This window comes from Vicia villosa, unplaced genomic scaffold (assembly GCF_029867415.1).
Source record: "Vicia villosa cultivar HV-30 ecotype Madison, WI unplaced genomic scaffold, Vvil1.0 ctg.000020F_1_1_3, whole genome shotgun sequence".
Taxonomy (NCBI): Eukaryota; Viridiplantae; Streptophyta; class Magnoliopsida; order Fabales; family Fabaceae; genus Vicia; species Vicia villosa.
In genome coordinates, this window is record NW_026704951.1 from 55,617 (window position 1) to 77,561 (window position 21,945).

A 21,945-nucleotide genomic window follows, 5' to 3' on the forward strand; every position below is an offset into this window, starting at 1 on the left:
AAATCAATAGGATGATGTTAAATTTTCAAGTTATAACGCGATTGTTGAGTTAATGACCAGCCACATAATCCTCGAGACTCGTATGGATCATGAGATTTCTTCAAATAACAATCAGGAAACTAGTGTTGATTATGGCAATGTTGAGGTGGTAGTTCAAAAAAGATATCAACAATATAACTAAGTTATTGGAAAATCTCAATGTGAAAGATAGTCTCCATTGCAGCAATCTCATAATAAAGAGGAAAGATTTACATGAACAGAAATAAAAATCATTTAGCAGTGACCATATCACCAATGCATGAAATCAGCAACAACAAAAATCATGCCGACAATCAAACTTGTAGAACAAACAAATCAAACAATCTCAAAATCCAACCACACAAATTTACAAGATGATATGCAACTACAAGACTTTATTTGATACTTCGATAGCAAGAAACTGTTTTCGTAGAGATCAACAAGAAAATTCAAACCAGCAATTCAAGCATCTATGCTTTTCATTTGACGATACACAAATGAAGTGAAAAAACTATAGAAAGGGACACGAGTAAAATATTAGAATTTAACCAAAGACACATCAACAAAAGCTTTAGCAGTAATCAAATCAGGATCGCAGAATCGCGTGAATTTACATATTGGCTCGCGATCTTGACTACCATGGTGTTTATATCTTATTTTCGTATGCTTTATCCATTACATACAGATATAACCACAGTGGAAACTTAGCTATTTGGTATCTAACTTACAAATTAAACATCATCTTCCATAAGTTCTAGAATTTCCAACAGAATCATTTCAAAACCTTTCAATTAGTCAAGTCTTTCATTAAATCCTGTATACAAGTTTTAGACGTGGGAGAGAATTTTACTCAGCGGATAACAAGAACTTAGCATCAACGACCGGACACCATGACCTCATTAAAAACACAATTATTTATGCAAAGTTATCTTACATTTGATCTATCCATTAAGTCATAAGGTACATCTGATGCTAGGAAATAATAAAGCAACCAGAAACTAAGAAAAAACAGCCCCGCGCGGAAAGTACCAAATCAATGAATATTCACCTCAATGGATACCTCGATATATTAAGTTCACATTAGATATATGTTGGCAAAAACAAACTTACACTTTCAAATACATGGTTCTTATGGGTGAAATAACACCTGCAGTGAGGCACAAGATTTTAAAACCACAACATGTTGATTACTGTTTTCCGAATATAAGAGACACTATTTAGTAGTAGCTCACATCCATTGATTGGATCATAGAAATAGATATCTAAATTTTTCATTGGCATAGAAGAAACTTAAATAATTATCATAGAAGACTTTATAAACTATAAATGTCACTGTGTCAGATGACAGTATAGGTGAAAATTAGAGTTTAATGATGCAGGCATGTTTGTAATAATGAGACAAAAAGCTAAACAGAAAGTCCTGTTATCCATATCAACACACAAACATATATTTAAAATCAAATAAACCCAAAATGGAACTTCATTGAAATACTAACTCTGCACAAAATTAGCCACTTATGCTAACGATGCCAAATTGCCACTGCATCCTATTCAATACCTTCCACCATATTTTAGAAGAGTAGTTCATATAATTATGAGGTACTAACATTACTATCAGTAAGTCTTTAATTGAAACTTCACACTCAAGTAACACCTCAACATTTACAACTTTTTTTACTTTCCAATTTCAATTTCTGTTAATATCTTTATGACCATTAATGACTCTATGTCTTAGCAATAACTAGATAAAAATGAAGAGAGAGATAAAGTACTATGAAGGTTCCAGGTTACATTGAATTGCTTTCTGGTATCTCTACATTTTAAACCAAACAGACAACTAAAAATTACACTGCTTATCTCTAAATCACTTCAAATTCAATCAAAATATATAATTAAATTACAAGTCAATTAACACAAATTGTAAATAAAAAATAAGAATTTCAATATAAAAACTTGGGAATATTGAAATACTTCCTAGATTTTGAAGTAGCTAGAACCCAAAATGGTATATATGTTTGCTAGAGAAAGTATACCTTAGATTTAATATATGATGCAAGACTTATTGGAGGCAAGCCTTGCACTACACCAATGCAGCCTCATCTGCAACTTCACAAAACCTATGGCCAGCCTCTATCTGAACCTACTACATACAGGAGACTAGTTGGCAGATTATTGTATCTCACTCACTCTTGGTTTGAGATAGCTTATGCAGTAAGTAAACTCAGTCAGCTCCTACTGATAAGCATAAAAGATTTCAGCTCATCATCCACATTCTTCCTAAAAGGTTTCTCTGATTCTGATTGGGGGGGGGTAATGTCTCAACACTAGAAGGTCAACAACAGGCATGTGTTTCTTCCTTGGCAAGTCATGGAAAAGCAAGAAACAGACTGTAATATCTCGATCATCATCAGAGGCAAAGTATAGAGCATTGGCCCAATCAACTTGTGAAGGTCAATGGCTTCTCTACTTGCTCAGTAACTTTCAGATATCACATAAAATGCCCATCATCATCTATTGTGATGATAAATTTTCCTAGCCATAGCTGCCAATCTAGTGTTCCATGAAAGAACAAAGCATGTAGAAATTCTTACAAATTCATTACACCCGGGTACATTCAACAATCTTCAAGCCAAGCTAGGAATTAATGACATAGGTGCTAAGTATAATGAGAAGAAAGAGAAAGTAGTTGAACTTGGGATATAGAGATTCACAACTGTAAATAACCAACTTGAAGGTAGTTATCAATTGGTTATGAGTTAGTTGAGTTACTTGATATATAAGTAACAAGTAACTCATCACCCTTGTATCAAACCAGATTTTGAGTAATGAAAAACTTGTATACCATTTATCCTTTCTTCATCTCAATGCTTGTTCTTGTTTAGTTTGAGTTTTACCAGGTGGTTCAAAAAGATAGAGTTAGAATTCCGTTGCAGCAATCTCCTAATAAAGAGGAATGATTTATAGAGTGGTGGAAGTTCCTACAATATCTGTTCTAAGGTTGCCTCTAAGCAACAGTACCAAAGACGTTCCTTGGGAATTATGGAGAAGTTTGAACTTGTACAAGTTTACTGCCAATATCAAGCCTTATAGAACTCATAAAAGGCAGTAAATCTTTTACAAAGAGTCCAAAGACTCATGCGTGTTTTCTAGGACTATAGACAGTGTTTTTAAGAATATTGGTTTTGTCTTCCAAAAAACGGTAGTAGTGTAGTTTATTAACTAGTTCCCTTTCATCTCTGTGTGATTCTTATTTATTAAGTGTTATCTCTTGCTATGCAATGTTTTACTGCAATACAGTTTGGCTATCAAAAAAGAATATTTGGATATCATGCAGTCACCAATTTGGTCTTGATGTTGTCTCATAAATCTGCGCATACATATTATACATATAGTACTGACATAATACATAAATGGAAATAAAAACAGAAGGATTTCAAATACTTCACACATAAATCAGGGAGAACAAAGAACTTTACCATTGATTTTGATGTTGCAAAGACATGAACTAGATAAAAATGAAGAGATAGATAAAGTACTATGATGGTTCCAGGTTACAATGAATTGCTTCTGGTATCTCTATATCTTAAACCAAACAGACAACTACATATTACATTGCTTATCCCTAAATCACTTCAAATTCAATCAAAATATATAATTTAATTACAAGTCAATCAACACAAATTGTAAATACCAAATAAGAATTTCAATATCATGTTTTGTGCTGATCCAAAGTCATTACCTATGCTCTTGCACACATTTCTTTTCCCAGTCAGATTATAGATCCCCTGGAAAATCAAGAATCATAATTTAGATCAGATCTCAGTGATGATTTTTCGTTTTTTGTTAAACAAGTATTTTATTCATCATTAGTACTAACAAAAAAATAAACACAAAACACCTAATTGATCTGATACACCAGAATTTATCTTGCTTTTGAAACTAGTCCTTGGCCTATAAAAAAGTTAACATCCATCGAATGAATAATTAATAGCCGAAACTCTTACCAAATATTGCTCATTTGGCTGAACTTTCTCATTCAACAAACATGTCTTTGAGCTCTTTGTGCTGTATCATTTTCTCAAGAATACTGTCTTCAAATTTCACACCACTCTTCTCCAACTCATCATTACCATTATTCTTAGCTTGAAAAACAAGTTCAGATAATCGGTCTTTTTCCGCCTGCTTACAATGTTTCACGCACTCAGTAGTCCCGTCAATGAGCAGATGGTACGTGTATACAACCCTCTTCTGTCCAATCCGATACGCTCGGCTGATAGCCTGTCGTTTGACCGACGGATTCCATACAACATCCAGCAGCACAACTCTCGACGCTCCAACTAAGCTGATTCCCTCGGAATTTGCTTTTACCGATGCAAGTAGAATCTTAGCTTGACAATTTGCACCATTGAAGTTATGGATAAGGGATTGTTTTCCCTTAAGATCAACCTCTCCATCCAAGAACAGCATTTCCTTCCCTTCTGTCCAATTACAAGCCAAGCTTAATTGTTCTATAATTAAGCGTAACGGTTTGATGAATTGACTGAACACGAGCACTTTCTCATTTGCAGCATCACAGAGTCTAACAAACTCCACCAAAAACTTTGTTTTCACACCTATGTAGGAATCCAATCTGACCTTTTCTAGCAAGACCTTGTCGAGAACAGATTCCTCTTTTTCCAAAAGCTCGCATTCGAGAAAAAGTGACGGATGAATGGATGCCATTGTCAGCTTATGCTCAAAGGTGAATGTACCCTGAGAACTTTGAATGCTCTCAATAGTTTGCTTCTGCAAACTATCCGCTTTCAATCTCAGCACACGATTCCTTATCCCGGGAAGCTTCTTTTCAAGGATTGCTCCTTTGTGAACATGCACTAAGGGATCCATATGCAATTTCAGCTGCTTGATCTTATCATCAGAACCTGAATCCGGTTTCCAACTCCATTCTTTCGTTGCTTTTTTCTGTTCCGGCTTCTGGCAAAACTTTTTCAGCTCATCCGGCAATGTGCTAGGAAAAGAAGGCTTCACTAAGCTCAAAGTGTTATACAGCTCCAAGAAATTGTTCTGGAAAGGAGTTCCCGAAAGAATAATTCGCTTCTTTGTATGACTCTTTGACAACTCCTTCCATATACCACTTTTCTTATTTCTCGGAGTGTGACCTTCATCTAGCACGAGTAAACCCGGTTTCTCACGCAAAACATTTCCCATAATTTCTTGTTTTTTGTTTTTCTCGTCATGAGATCCTCCTCCTCCGGCTAGCTTCTCGTACAAACTGTAACTGATTCCTAGAATGCTCCTTTCTTTGTTCCACGAAATCAGTTTCGCCATCCGGGTTGTATCCCCGCTATTAGACCGACTAACCAAATTAAGGGCATCAACATGCTCTTTACCAGATAACTCAAGATTGCTCAAATTATGAAATGGAAATCCAATGTCCCATTTTTTGAACTCCTCCTCCCAAGTAAGCAACAAACTCGCTGGAGCAACTATAACAGGCAAGCATTTCGGGAAAACTCTCAGATAAGTCGCGAGAAAGACTATAGTCAGCCGAGTCTTTCCAGTTCCAGGAGCGTGCGACATAATGCAGCCACCCTCGCGTTGAGGATCTGCGTTCTTTAGCTTGTGAAGCTCAATGCTTCCAGCCAAGTTTTTCCAGATGAATTCGAAGCCTTCTTGTTGGTGAGGATACAAGGTCTTCTTGACATCAGGGATCAGCTCCCAAACAGTGCCTTGATCATGAAAGCTGAAATTGGACTGATCTGAATAATTATCAGAAAGTTTGAACTGTGATCCATCAAAATGTGAGACATTTACATTATCAAATGCAACTCTTTTTCTAGAACCCTCATTGGGAAATTTATCCACCTGTGTGCCATGTGCAATTCAAGAATGCAAAAGTCAGTGCATCTGATCATCAAACCATGCTTATCATGGTGTAGCAGATAATGCAAAAGTTAGTTTACATAAATCAACATGAAACTGTGCTTACTACTTGTTCGGAGACGTAACGTATCTCAGTTTCGACCCAACGGCATAATCTGCAGTATACGCCAATCTCCTCGTCGAGACGAAGATCATGCTCACATCTAGTGGATGGATTTCCCAAATTTTCATGAGTAGTTTCATATTTTCCAATCTGCAGATTGTAAACAATTTATACAAAAATTAAATTCAGCTTAAGGAATAGTCCTAAAGTTCAGAAATCAAAGTTCAAACTTAAAGATAAGGATTACCATGGATTCGGCTTCGATTTCTCTCAGTGATCTCTCCATTTCATCCCATAACTTAGCCACCTCCTCCTCCTCCTTCGACTTCTGCACTACTTCCTTCTTTTTAAGACTCCATATCAACGGACGTGTCTCCACAGAAGCCGACGGTGGCCGTGTTTCGGGACGATTAACATCATCATTCTTCACCTCGAACGGAGTTGAATCATTCTTAACTGTATTATCCTTGTTTCCCCAATAGAATTCTGCAAGGAGTTCGAATAAACGCAACTCCTTCCGCATAAAAAGTGTGCTTTTGCGCCTCTGATTCAAACCTTTGTTTGCAGCAACTGTTTCTTTTTTCTTGTCACTTTGGATGCTGGCTTTACCTTTATCATCTCTTCCTTTGTTTGCAGCAACTGTTTCCTTTTTCTTGTCATTCTGGATGCTGGCTTTATCTTTATCATCACTTCCTTTCTTCTTGATCACCTTCTCTTCTGTTTCAATCTTCGTAACACTTGCTTCACCGTCACCTACACCTCGAACATTCTGTTCTTTTCCTTCATTAGGATCCAAATCCAAACTTTCATTATGCTTAACTCTACCTTTGCCTTTGGATTTGAACACATTTACATCAGAGACATTTTTTTCCTTTTTTCTCTCCGACGCTACATTCAGTTTAGAGAAAGAACAACAACCCTCCGTTGGATCAAAATCAACCTTCTTCTCTAAGACCCTGGTAGTTGTTGTTGCTACACTACCATCATCTTCATCCTCCGATTTATCATCACTACTCAGTATTTTTTTCTTCTTTGGAATCTCATTTTCTTCACCATCACTACCCTTAATCTTTTTCTTCTTTGAAATCTCACTTTCTTCACCATCACTACTCAGTATTTTTTTCTTCTTTGGAATCTCATTTTCTTCACCATCACTACTCTTAATCTTTTTCTTCTTCGAAATTTCACTTTCTTCACCATCACTACTCTTAATCTTTTTCCTCTTAGAAATCTTTTTCTTCTCAGAAATCTCACTATTTTCATCATCCATTACCTTTCTCACCATCTCCCCCACCACTTCCAGATATTTCCGTGAACTATCTCTCTTTATCTCATTCACGTAAGCAGAGCAAGATGATGATGAACCATCTTCATCACTCTCTGAAACCTCACTCACTTCATTTACGCTAAAATCTTCATCACTTGACTCATTTTCTTCACTATCATCACAATCTGAATCTTCTTCATCACTTTCACCGGATTCATCTAAATGTATAACAGTCGGCTTTTCATCAACAAACCCACCGTTTTCTTCACTTTCTTCTTCTTCTTTAACATCATCATCAATAAAAATAACTTTAGCATCTGAAGGCAACACAAACGGTTCGTTCTTTCCCTTTCTTTTCTTAGAACCAGAGGCAGCAAAACTCATATCATCTTCCTCTTTCTTTATCCGCTTTGACGATCGGCTAAGAGAAAGACTACCATAGGAAGGAACATTCTTGCTACGAGTTCTACTTGAAACTCCTACCATCATCACAACACAACAACAGTGAGTTACGAAGAAGAAAAAAACGTTGGCTTTGTGTATGTGTTAATGGTTGTGTTTCTCTGTTACTAACCGAGAAAGAGAAGAAAAAATGATGAGTGTAAAGATAGCAACGTGATGTAATAGCATGCTAAAAGAAGAACTAAATGAAAAAAGAAACTTATGTTGGATTTTAACAAAAACGGACAGTAAAACAAAATGCAAAAGTGTGATGTTGTCCCGCCAAACTAATATGAATATATTTGGTATATATTTTTTTTAAATAAATACATTTCAAATCTATATATTCCAAAATTGGTAGATAAATTAAAATTATTATAATAAATGTGAACTGAAAAGAGATTAATAGTATAAGATATGTTTAAGTTTTTGTACCATGAAAAAACACCATCAGTTATATTTGATTTGAATGGATGTGAATTTTTTTTATTGATTTTAATAATTTATAAACTAAATTAATAGAATAGTGATACTTAAAGGCTAAATTAGATATTAATTTAATTTTTTTATCTAAGAAGAGAAGTTATTACAAAATTGTATTTTTTAGGAAGGCGCCTTAATTTAATTTTAACTTTTAATTTAAAAATGTATTATTTATTTTCTCGATTGTCAGGTAAATCGAAGAAAATATTTCTCATATACAAGCTTCTATTTTCGGTAGTTACAATTTTGTGTTTTATTTATAATTAAAATAATAGGGTTCTTTTTATTTTATTATTATAAATAAATAAATTTTTACCTCGTCTACTTGGTAAAACTAAGAGGAAAAGTGATGTTGTAGAGCACAAAAGTAAGTTTTATAATTATCGTATCCACAAAATTTGGTAGTTTCAAAGACCATTCAATAGTATTTAAGATTTCATGTAGGGAAGGATTTTATATTTGTTTTGATGCGTGAAAATAAATTACATAAAAAAAAATGACAGAAAGTAAAATGGAGATTTCGGTGTGAATAGTAAGAAAACTTATTAGGGATAGACTTCGTCATTACGTATATATAATGCATAACCATGGGTCAGTAATATGATCATCTACTCAGCTATTAATATTACCCCTTGTTGCTCTCATTCGTATCACATGTCGGTCTCAATATTGTGAGATTAGTGCATTACCTAATAGTTGTATCTCCTATCAGTCTCAATGTCTTAAGATCAGTTAGTTGTTTGGCAGGTGTCCCTAGCCGCCTTTCCTTGCTAAGCGCACCACCTCCTAGCTTAACGCATAAACCCTTGTTTCACCATGAAGTACTTGAACCTAGAAGTGTCATATGGTCTCATAAGCTCGCCTAGCACACCTATATCATGGCTTTAGGAACCTTGTTTTTTAGGGTTTTCTCTGGTTGGTCTTTGCATGGTCAATCATGGTTTTCCAGTCCTTTTTACCTATTTTTAGTTGATACAAGCTAGGAAAGTCTAAATAGGTGTTTTATCTCTTTTCATAGATAAATTGGGAGGAGGTTATATTGATTGCTTGTAAAATAAATTAATAAGTGCATACGTATTTTACGTATATTTGGAATTTATCAACTCTATCCAACTTATCTTTTTGTTCATCCTCAAACAAAATCAATCAAATGGTTCTGAAATAATTTGAATGCATGTTTCACCAAAAGGTTTGACTGACTCAAGTCAAGAATTTTGAAATTATTTTTATGACATGATATTCTTTCAAATGCAAGTTCATAATCAATATAATGACAATCCATAAACCGTAGCATAAATATGAACAATTTGTTTGACCAAAGTAAGATTTTAATACATTTCTATATCAATAGTTAATCATTCATCTAAATCATGGTTTCATTAAGTATCTCTTAATGGTTAGTGTTTCTCTCAAAAAACAGACAATCCATGAATTATAGAAACACTTTGCATTTCATCTAAATAGTATCACAAGATATATCATCAATCATGGATCACTAAAGTCTTTTTGTTGATTGTAACTTGGGTGGGATTATAAAAAACTTTGGAATTTCTTTGGATTCAAGAGCTTAAAGATAAGAGAGCATAAAACATTTCTTTCGAAAACATCGCTTTTCTTTAGGTCCACTTTTTTACAACCTTTTGGTGATTTTTCTTTTGTATGCTTAACTTTTGATTTTTATTTGTTCTTGTCAAAGCATTTTTCTATTTTCTTTTATTTGACCAGTACTACTTGATTTTTATTTTTCAAAATATTTCCTTTTCTTTTTCTATCCAACTTTTGATTTTTTAATACCCTTTCTTTTATGTGTTCTCTTATCCTAAATATAATATGATGAATATTTTCTTTTAAATCGACTAAGGATTGTAACATTTGAAAAAAAACAAAAAAACTCATTATAAGGCTCGATGGGGCTTGTCAAAGGATCCACACCCTCACAAGGTAGAATTTTTAGGTCAAGTAGTTTTTCACTCAATAACAAGCAATGCCTTGATCATATCCATTGCTTTCAAACACATTAAGTAATAGCAAGACTGGTGCAAAGTCCACATAGTTAGCATGCATGTCAACTCTCATTATTTAAGTAAAACATGAAGTTGCACACATCTCACTTTGGTATGCTTATGATTTCTGACTCATGTCAATATGTTTTCTCTAGACAGTAGAAAAATTAAACTTTGAATAAAACAAGGATTTCATAATCATGTTATATTTCCCAAATAGTCAGACATTATTCATGAATGAAGCATTTAAAGAGAATACATTTTTATGCCATTTGTTCTTTGAACTTTTCTTATCAACCTATCATTTTTGGTTCCATGCATTTTAACTATTCAAACCACATCTGAATCATATGCAAACAAACTTTCATTGGTAGTACTTTTTTTTAAAATTCAGAAATTGACACTTAATCATGATAACAATTTAAATTAAATAGTATAGGTTACTAGCTTTGATCATCTTTATATTTCACATCTTGTAGAAAATATTTGTTTGTCCCATGCAAAAAAAATAATGAGTATAATATGGATGACCTCGCCTATCCCTAAGCTTCTCGCTTAGCCATCTGTGTGCATCAAAGTGCATTAAGCGCACTATGTGGCTCTCCCAGCGAGCATTCCTTATCAGTACATGAATCATGTTGTACTTATGTCATTTTTAATGCCAAGACTCACTAGATTTATGTAGCATAAATTTAAAGTGGTTTGAGTGTGCATGGTGTTCAGTTAAACAAATACAAAAAATAACAAAAATTCACGAACAAATGTAGCAAAGCAAATAAAGAAAGATTAAGAAAAATGATAAAGATTCAAAGTTAGTTGGCTACAGCTTTTACTCACCTAAGTCATATTCCTCGAGACCTTTTTCATACTCTCCGGGGTCTTCCTCTTCTTTTTCTTCTTCTTTGTTTTCTCTTGCTTTGTTCTTACCGTTTCCATTTGTTCCAGCAAGTATAATGCTTCAAATCCACCAGTATAACCTAGTACCATTCCTTATGGATAAATGGCCTATTTTAAGGCCATTGAAGTTCTTGTTCAAATTTGTGTTGGGGTTGCATATGACCAAATTGGTAGTTTTGATTTCTGAACTTTTATTTCTATATTACTTATGAACTCTTTTAGTGCAAACAAGCCTCTATGTTATGCATCGGTTATGTTCCATTTATGAGTGAAATACGTTTGAAAGTTTCTATTGACATCTTACAAACTCTCTGATTCCCGTTGGTTTTGGTAAAGTGTTGGAGTTGGTATCTTGGGGTTGTTTTCTCTATAATGTATCTTCATGCAATTACGACGAACATAAACATCATCCATTGGACTATTTATGCGACAATGATAATATTCAAATCAATCAACTTCATATTCCATGCACAACCCTATAATTAATCATGGAAACACGAAAGGAAGCTTGGATAGAGAATGAATAATTGCTCATATTTTGTCAAAGATTATTTTTGCCATGTTTATTTCTTGTTGAGTTAGAATGAACCAGATGAGTTGTGCCATTTGTAAGTTTTTGTAGAAGGTGTTCAATTTAGGAATGGCATTGTGCAAGAGGAAAATTAACCATATTTTATCTTTTGTGGTAAGGTTAAACTTTTTAAACTAGATAGGTTTTCCCGATCAGCCTATTTCATAAACTTCATTTTTTAATACAAATGTCGGAAGCTATTCTATCATAATTCCCATCATATAACATTAATACTATTAAAATTAAATTTGGGGTGTTACATGTAGCTCTACTGAAAAACTTAATTCCCTTCATATAATATGCCTTTCACCAAGGCTTTATCCCATATGCCTACATATGCTAAGGTGAAAATTAGATATATCTATTATGAACTCATGAAATATTCAAACAAAGTCCCTAGGAGGAAAATTTTCTTTGATAATAGAGCAAGACCTAGAGCTGATTTCGTTGTTTGGATGGCCTATCATGGAAATCTTGCCACCAAGGAGAGATTGAAAATCCAGCACCTGTTTTATGAGTGCGTGGAAATGAGAAACATCTGGGGCTATTTATTAGATTGGATTCATCTGAATCACACCCTTGGAAACTGGCACATGAGCTGAATTGGTTAATGAAGCAGATAAATAGGAAGAATTGGAAAACAAAGCTGCTAAAGATTTTTTTACGGAAACTCTGTTGAATGTTGGAGGTATAGAAATGATATTACTTTTGACAATACTGTAATTAAAAAGAGTATAGGGCTAAAAATGATAGATACTTTGATATATAAGGCGTGGATGAATCCTAAGCTTAGAGCCCGCATTGGAGAACTATAGATGTAGTTTTCGCCTCCTAGTTTGTTTGTTTTGTTGCTTAGGCTGGATCCATTGGATCGCCTCTTATAATTAGATGTTTTTGGTTAATAGAAGTATCTTATTTTCCAAAAAAAAAGATATAAACAATACTTAAAATAATAAAAAAAATTTGCGATGTCTTTTAAAACTAACACCAGTCCCTAAAAACAGCGTCATTATGTTGTTGAGTACAAAAGTAAGTTTTATAATTATCATATCCACAAGGATTGGTAATTTTGAAGTTCGTTCAAAAGTTTTTAAGATTTCAAATAGAGAAGGATTTTATATTTGTTTTGATGCATGAAAATAAATGACATAAAATAAGTGACAAAAAGTAAAATGGATATCTTAGTGTTAATAGTAAGAAAGCTTGCTAGGGGTAGATTTCATTGTTACGTATTTATCATGCATAACGATAGATTAGTATATGCTCATTAACTCAGCTATTAATATTACCACTTGTTTCTCTCATTTGTATCTATCGACGATTTCAACATCGTGAGATCATTGCATTATCTAATAGAAGATATTTCAGCCTATTGACCAACACATTAAGTTCCAACAGTTATAAAGCAACAAGACTCTGCATTGATCCTCCTACAGTACATGCAGATATTGAACCTAACCCTGTGTATCGGAATTAGTATCAAATATATTATTATCTTGGATCTATTACTGATAAGCACCTTTTGAATGGTAAACCATATCATGAAAATAAGATTTAGGTAGAAAATCTAAAACAAGCATTAAGATTCAAGAGTCATCAATATTAAAGCTTTAGCATACTTACATAAAACTTACTGGCCTATTTAATACATGAATATAAGGACTGCATCTAACCCTTAACAAATATATTTTAGTTACGCTTACTCATCATAGCTATACTAATAATCCCACGAAGCTAAACGTACAATGTCAACTCTTAGCGTATAAACCTTGCTTCACCATGAAGTACTTAAACCTATAAGTGTTATTTGGCCTTGTGAACTTGCCTAACGCGCCTAAATCCTTCCCTAGCGAGCCATGTCTTTCAAGGTTTTTCTATGGCTTGGTCTTTGCATGCTGAATCGTGGCTTTCCAATACTTTTTACCTATTTTTAATTGATACAAGCTAGGAAAGTCTAAACAACTATTTTACCAATTTGCATAGATAATATGGAGGATTTTTATATTGGTTTCTTGTAAAATAAGTTAATAAGTGCCTACTTATTTTACGTATATTTGATACTTATCAGGTGAGCTTGATTTTATATATAAAGAACCACGTTCTTATCTCTTGCACTAAACTTATTTCATGTTTCGCCTCCAAACTTAATTTTCTATTTACAAATCCATATTTCTCTCATAAACCCAACTCTATTTTATGTTGTTCTTGTTGTTGTTTGAGTTGTTATTAATGTTGTTTTGTTTTTTATCATTGTTATTGTTGTGGTGTTGTTGTAGTTTTTTTTAGAATAATTTGTCAATATTGTCATTAAGGTAACTATTGTAAGAATTGTTTTGTTTTGTTAATGATTTATTGATTGCCTTGGTAGACAACATTGAAAAATTTATTCCTAATCATATTGAGAAGATATTGCAATCCAAAAATAAAATGGATGTCATACCCTAATTTTGACCCCCCCCCCCTGAGATGTCACATCATTGACGTCAAATTCAAAAATATTTCTTGATCGGTTTGGAAGCCGTGATCAAGATTTCATTCATTCACTCATTCTTTGCAAAATAATTCATGCTCATGGAAGTTTTCTCATTTTAAAGGGTGCCATTGCCAATTGGTTCAATTTAAAAGATTTACTTGGAAGTTGTTTCAAGTTGTTGGATGGTTTGATCATGGCGAAGATTTGATTCATATTGGATTATTTGATCATTCATGTGAATTTCATCAAAGTTGCAAAAAATATCATGTTTAGTCCATTGTTTAAGATTGTTTCAAGTTTAGTCCATTGTTTAAGATTGTTTCAAGTATTGTTCAAGATCGTGAATTCAAGGATTTTATTTCAAAATCATTTCTAAATCCGTGGTATAAGAAAACATATTCAAGACTTGAAACTCAAGGCTTCTTACCATTTCCTTTTGAAAAAGAATCATTCGAAGGAATTCAAGAATTGATTCAAGACATAGAAATTGCATTCGAAATTCATTCAAGAAATATTCAAGTTTCATGCAATTTCATTCAAGTTCTAAAAGAAGTTTAAGCATTACAAATGATGTTCTTTTACATGAACATTTCCAAATTTCCAAATGAATTACAAGTGGACTTTATCCAGGATTAAAGATTACATTTCAAAGTCCAATTCAAAGTTCAAAGATTACAACATTCGAATTCTTTTCACTTTCAAGAACATAAAAGTTATACAAATTCTAAAGTGAAATGAATTTGAATTACAAAAAAATGGAAACAAAAGGGAAGCTTTCAAGAATGCTTGAAATCACCAATTCTTCAATCTTCAAAGTCTTCATTCCTCAAGTTCAAGTTTCTTCATGCTTTCTCTTCAAGAATACTCATTCACATGAAAAAGAAACAAAAAGGGTGGAATTAGCAAAAGTCCAACAAAAATAATTCAAGAGGGCCCAAAAGCCCAAATCAAGTCAAAAAGTCAAAGAAAGTCAAAGAAGGATGTTTTATGTCATAACTACTATACTTAGAGGTTACCAACTTTATGACATAAAAACAAGATCATGTCGTGGAACTTTTACAATGCAAGAGTTATAAAAGGATCTTTCCATACCATGTGCATAATATATCCCATATGCACAAATTTATGGAACTTGGCTATTAAGCAAGCTTAACATCTAAGGAATTCTGGCAATGATTACTTGGTAATGATTATTTTGGAGAGAATATTCTTTGTAATGATTAAAGCTTGGCCACTAAGTAAGCTTAAAGACTAAGCTAAAGCCTCTTAGGTGCCAAAAATGACCAAAGTTATCCCTATTTTTTCTCTATAAGTAGAGGAGAGGCCAACAAAAGAGGACATGAAAAAAAAGTGGAGAACACACAAAGAGTTCTCACACTTCAAAGCTCCTTTCACGTAGAAAAATCTTGTTGAAGTAGTTATAAGAGAAATCTTGTAAAAACTTCATCTACAAGATACAAAAGAGGGAGAAGTAAGTATTTCATACCTTACTTACTAGCATCCTTCAACCACTTGGAGCTTCATCTTCAAGTCTCCAACTTCCAACAAGCTTAACCTTCGAGCATCCCTAATATCCAAAGGCGTTCCCGCAAGTCCAAAGAAATGTTGTAGCATCGTCACCTTCATCAAAAGCCTACAACAACAAGCAAAGTTGTTAGAGAAAAATTGTTACAATCAACAATTTCAAAACTGTTGGTAACAATTCAAACAATTCGGGACAGCATCAACACCAACAATTCAAAAACAGCAGCAGAACAACAATAATCACAACAAAACTTGCAAAGCCACGGTTCAGAATCACGCAACAACAACTATTCTGAAGTAGTAGCAACAACATATTCAACAGTTCAAAAAAAAAAACACAGCGACATCAACAATTTGCAATAAGTTTTCCAGAAGCAGTAGCAATCAAAAGCGCATACCTCAACAAAATCCGGCGAAAACTTCCTCGCCGCAGAAGTCCTTAAACAATTAATGGATGATCATGGAATGCTGTAAGCTGTGAGCTTATCCGACGTTCTATTCTGCTGGTGTGGATGCTTAACATTTGTTGAGATCATAATTTATTCCAAGCATATCACTTGAGGATCAAGGTAACACCTCAAACTCAGAAATCCAATTTCTCATTCTTCGAGGTAAGCCTAAAACTCCATAACTATACAAAGGAATTACCTGTCTGTTTTCATCAATTCAATCTCATTTTCAATCGACTGTTTTCACAACAGTAATCATTTCAATTGCAAATCATCATTCAACTATTTCTCATAAACAGTGATTCATTTTCAATGGGCCTCTAATAGAGTGTAAGTCCCAACACCTTTTTCTTTTCATAGTTTTTTTTCAAAAACTGTATTTTCAAAATCTTCTTTCTGTTTTCAAAACTTTCTTCTAGTATTTGAAGGGCATTATTCGGTGAAACTCTTCAGATACCTATGTGACCTATTGTTGCACCCCAATTTTTGACCTCTGAGATCCCATCATTTTCTAAGTGTTATGATCATTATTGTTATACCCCAAAATTCGCCCGCGTTCTTTTTTTTCAAAAAAGAAGTCAACAGACTTCTGTCTAAAAATTTGGAGTTTTATACAATCTTGGATTTTTATTTCATAAATATCCTGATTTTATAAATACTCAATTTTTAGAATTTTTTATACAGTATTTTGGTTCGCTGTTAAATTTATTCTCACATAAACGCCAAATACTGTTTATCACTTCATACACTGTTTATTTGAGATTTATTTTCAGATAAATAATGCTGACGCAATTGGTACAGAATTAAAATTTGCAGGCGCGGAGTCCGGGTTTCAGATTATACTGGTAACAATTAAATTATTATTGGTTTTATTTCCCACTAATTTTTATTTTTATACTATATTATTTTTTCAAAATCTCTTTCTTTCTTTTCAAATATCTTCCTTTCTTTCCAAATCTCTTTCTTTCAAATCAAATCCTAGCTTTATTCTATACCCCTTTTCTTTTCAAAACCTACCATACTTTTTTTCAAATCCTACTACTATTCAAACGGTACCACTCCATTTCCAACGTCTCTATCTCTCTCTTTTCACTCTATAAATACTCCTCATTTTTTCCATAAATTCTCACATCAAATTTCACTCATCTCCCAAATTTCTCAAACTTCTATCTCATAATTATTTTCTCTTCTTCCCCGGTAAAATGGCGAAGTGGATGGATACGTGTTTTCTTATGGTCATCATTGTTTTGGTGGTGATCATGTCCTTTTTCTGTCTGCACAGTCCTGAAAAATGCGGACCTGCGTTGCTTACACTCCCGATCATCTATATGTTGCTATTTATAGCATGGGTTTTTAATCGTCATTTTTAAAGTTTGTCGTATCTTTTGTTCTCAAATAATGTACCGTTTGTTTGTCGTACTATTCATTATATTATGTAATATTTGTACTGTTAGTATTAAATGTTGTACTATCTGTTGTACGGTAGTTTAATTATCAAGATAATATTATGTGTGTTAAATATTTATTTTTCTGTGCATTAAATATTTTTTCAAGGTTATTATCGGTAATTTCGTTTGCGTACAGTATATTTTATTTATTTATTATGTTTGTGTTTTTCTAACAGCTCAGGTAAATAAATTTTTCACCATTAACACAACAAAAAAACAAAAAGAAAAAATCAACTTTAACGGTTAAGTTTTCACTTTAACTGTTACGTTAATACCCGGACGCACAGTCAATAGCTCGAACAGTCAACAGACGACCAGTTTGACCAAAAAGTCAACACACAGTCAAAAATGCAATTTTTTGTCAACGTCCATATTTTGTCAAAAGATTCATCATGTGATCAATGGTTGATCATAATTCATCAAGAAAAGTTCAGAAATCAACAAAACTCAAAATTGCAAAATTAGAGTTTTTTACCTAAAAGTCAACTGAACTTTGACCGACCATAACTCTCTCATAATTTATCAGAAAAATTCCAACCAAAGCTCATTTTCAAGGAAATTCAATTCTCTACAACTTTGATGTTGGGCCCGAGGTAAGGAAATGCTTCCGCCTAAGTGATATAAGCCAAAACATTACAGGTCATTTTCAAAGTCAACAAAAAGCAGTTTTTTGTCAAAGCCCATATCATCAAGATAACTTCTCCAAATACAAAAACGCTTCCAAAGTGGCTTGTAGAGGACATCTTGGGCTTTCCAAAAAGTTAAAGAACACTTTCATAGGATCAAAATTAAGGGAGATATGCCTTGATGAAGTTGACCTTTTTTGGAAAAATGCATGAAACAAGTAATGACCAAAATTTGATTTTTTTTCAAAAAGGCCAATTCTTTTGTGATTCAATCTTGATTCCCATATGTCTAAAGGGCATCCACGACCTATCCATGATTCATGACACTTTTATTTCATTTTAATTAAATTTTATTCATTTAAAATTCAATTAAAGTGAGATAATTCAAAGATATTATCAAAGATGCTTATGGTTGCCAATCAAGACCAATTCAAAGATGCTTCAAGATAATATTTGAGATTGGAAAGAATAACACTTGATTGTTTTAACCATGGTTAAGAAATGCACTCATTGAAAATATTCCATTATCATATTTTTTCCACAAAATCAATCATGAAAATTCCAACTTGCAAGGGTTCAAGATCAAATCATTTGCCTATAAATAGAGCTTCATTTCTTCATTCATGAGGAGGAAAAAAAGGGGAGGAACAAGAGGAGAGCACAACAACAAACACCAAAACCATAGCATAAGTTTTATATTTTCCAAAAGTTTCAAGAAACTTGTAAAAATCAAGGCTCATTCAAATAGCCACTTTCAATCAATTTCAATCACTCTATTCCACTCTTGGGACATCATAGAGTAAGTACAAAGTAATTTTTAATATGTAGTAGTGTTAGGAGTTCATGAATTAAAAACTCCATATTTATGCATATTTTCAATTTCTCAAAAAAAAATGTTTTAATTTTAGTTTTAAGTTGATAAAATGTTTATTTAATTTTTAACATAAAAATATTTTATTTCTTTTCATAATTAATTTATTTTGCTTAATTAATTAGTAATTATGTAAATATTGCTTTTTTTAAATTATTTTCAACCAATCAAAAAACTCCAAAAATATTTTCCTTTTAGACTTAGGTTTATATTTTTTATAATCTAATTTTTGACATATAAAAAAATATTTTTCTTGTTAAGTTTAATTATTTGTTTAATTAGCTTGTTAATTAACTTAAAATCAATTCCAAAAAAAAATCACAAAAAGAATTAATTAAGTTTAATTTGTTTTATATTTATTTTTGTATATTATTTAATATTATTTCTTATCTTTTTCCTTTGTCCCGAATCAGAATAAAAGATCAAATATGGCAGAGATTGTATGCAGTTGATTTAAGACTTTTTTGGAAATTTATCGTGTAGTCGCTATGATTCTATCAAGCTTCTGATAAATTTTCATTAACTTTAAATCCGAGATCATCATTCACTCACCATCGATCTTCACTAACATCGTGAATATACTTGACTAGCTTCAAGATGATTCACGTGCTAACATACTAACAATTGACTTTAATTTCCGCATTTTATTATATTGTTCTTTATATTTCTTGCTTTATGCTTTATTTTATTATTTATTATTTATGTTTCTGTTATTTTTTCTTTGTCCATTTGGACATATTATTTATGTTTCTGTTATTTTTTCTTTGTCCACTTGGACATATTATTTATATTTCTGTTATTTTTTCCATTTGGACATATTATTTATGTTTCTGTTATTTTTTCTTTGTCCACTTGGACATATTATTTATATTTCTGTTATTTTTTCTTTGTCCATTTGGACATATTATTTATGTTTCTGTTATTTTTTCTTTGTCCATTTGGACATATTATTTATGTTTCTGTTATTTTTTCTTTGTCCACTTGGACATATTATTTATATTTCTGTTATTTTTTCTTTGTCCATTTGACATATTATTTATGTTTCTGTTATTTTTTCTTTGTCCATTTGAACATATTATTTATGTTTCTGTCATTTTTTCTTTGTCCATTTGGACATATTATTTATATTTCTGCTATTTTTTCTTTGTCCATTTGGACATATTATTTATATTTCTGCTATTTTTTCTTTGTCCATTTGGACATATTATTTATATTTCTGCTATTTTTTCTTTGTCCATTTGGACATATTATTTATATTTTTGCTATTTTTCTTTGTCCACTTGGACATATTATTTATGTTTCCGCTATTTTCTCTTTGTCCAATTGGACATATTATTTATGCTTCCGCTATTTTTTCTTTGTCCATTTGGACGCATTGTTTATGTTTCTGTCATCTTCACTTCTTCTATTTTTAAATCAAAAGTGAGCTAAGCAATTAAGAGCCCATGGATAACCATGGATACAAAGGGTGCTTAAAACCTTCCCTTTGTATAACCAACCCCCCGAACCCAAAATCTGTCAAAAGGTCTTTCCTGTTCTTTTATGCATTTCCTAAATGTTGGATAAAATAAAAGTCGGTGGCGACTCTTGCAATAATAAAAAATAAAAAAAAAAGAGAGAGCAAGGAGTCAGTTCGCCTAAAAAAACCGAGTTACACCTATGTCCATCTTCACTTCTTCTGTTTTCAAAAAAACCTTTAACTGTTTATCATAAATATTCAACTGTTATCAATAAACAATAAAATGCTGGTAAGGCTTTGTACATACATCTTTAGAGGCCTCCACTCCATCCAGGTTAGGCTTTATAAGCTTTCAATTTACAGTCTTTATTTAAATCACTGTCAAATATAAACTGTTTATATATTAGAACTACGTCTGAGTGTAAACCTTAGGACAGTTAAACTATATATATATATATATATATATATATATATATATATATATATATATAATAGGAATATGGCCTAGGATTGAGAATGTCTTCCCGGTGAAGGCTCTTTCCTAATTAGAGATCTGTAGTTCAAACCCTCAAGATGAATTATTCCCGGTGAAACATCTTGAAAAAAGCCTTAGAACCCAAAACTAAGACACATCCACCCAAGAGGAATTATTCCCGGTGAAACCTCTTACCCATTTGCTTAGAGACAAAATAAGTTCAAAACCACATAGCTTTCTCTTATGCTATAACAAGGACCCTCGATGACCCTCGATTAGCCTCCTCTTGGGCTTTGTACAAGGACCCACAGGCTTCTTAAAAGCATTCCCAGCTTCCTCTTGAGCTTGTATACAAGGACCCATCAGGTTTCTTATAAACTTAGGAACAGGTCTTTAGTCACCTTTTAGCCTATCCTAGTTAGTTTCTTCCACTCTTTAAACCAGACTTTAAACAAGCTAAGAATGTCTCAATCTTACATTGAGTACACCTTTTGGAATGAGAGACATGGACAGTCTCTGTCACCCTTATCTTCATTAATTTTCCTTAGCAGAGTCTAGGTTCCCAATCTGTCTATCCTCAGTCAATGTCAGCCTTAATCTTGGGCTTTAAATAAGAAGTCTCAAATAGTAATCATTCTGCCAAAAAACCCTGGAAAGGGTCAGCGTCCATTCATTCTTTCAAAAGACAAACTCTTCAGCAGAGTAAAACCCCTGGAAAGGGTTAGCCTCCAAAAATTAAGCTTTTCAAAAAGATAATCTCACTAGTCTCAGTCAGTAAAAGACAAATTCCCTAGTAAAGTCATTTCATAGAGTCAATAAAAATCAATCAAAAGCCTCAAGCTTGGGTCTCATACAAGCCAGCTAAAAATCAAATCTTTCAAACAGTAGATAGACATGGCTTATCTCTATAGAGAGATGTTTCTCCTATCTCACCACATTCAATCAAACAAACATTTC

The 21,945-nt window shown here is 32.7% G+C and overlaps 1 protein-coding gene across 1 annotated transcript; it reads right to left on the reverse strand.

The window, feature by feature from the left end:
- Positions 1-3,524: 3,524 nt before the first annotated feature.
- LOC131621973 (SNF2 domain-containing protein CLASSY 3-like) lies at positions 3,525-7,857 on the reverse strand. Its single transcript, XM_058893033.1, has 4 exons — positions 6,249-7,857; positions 6,005-6,151; positions 4,023-5,880; positions 3,525-3,803 (listed from the first exon to the last, which is right to left on the reverse strand). The coding sequence occupies exons 1-3, from the start codon at positions 7,755-7,757 to the stop codon at positions 4,051-4,053; spliced, it is 3,486 nt and encodes a 1,161-aa protein (XP_058749016.1). The 5' UTR covers positions 7,758-7,857; the 3' UTR covers positions 3,525-3,803; positions 4,023-4,050.
- Positions 7,858-21,945: the final 14,088 nt, after the last annotated feature.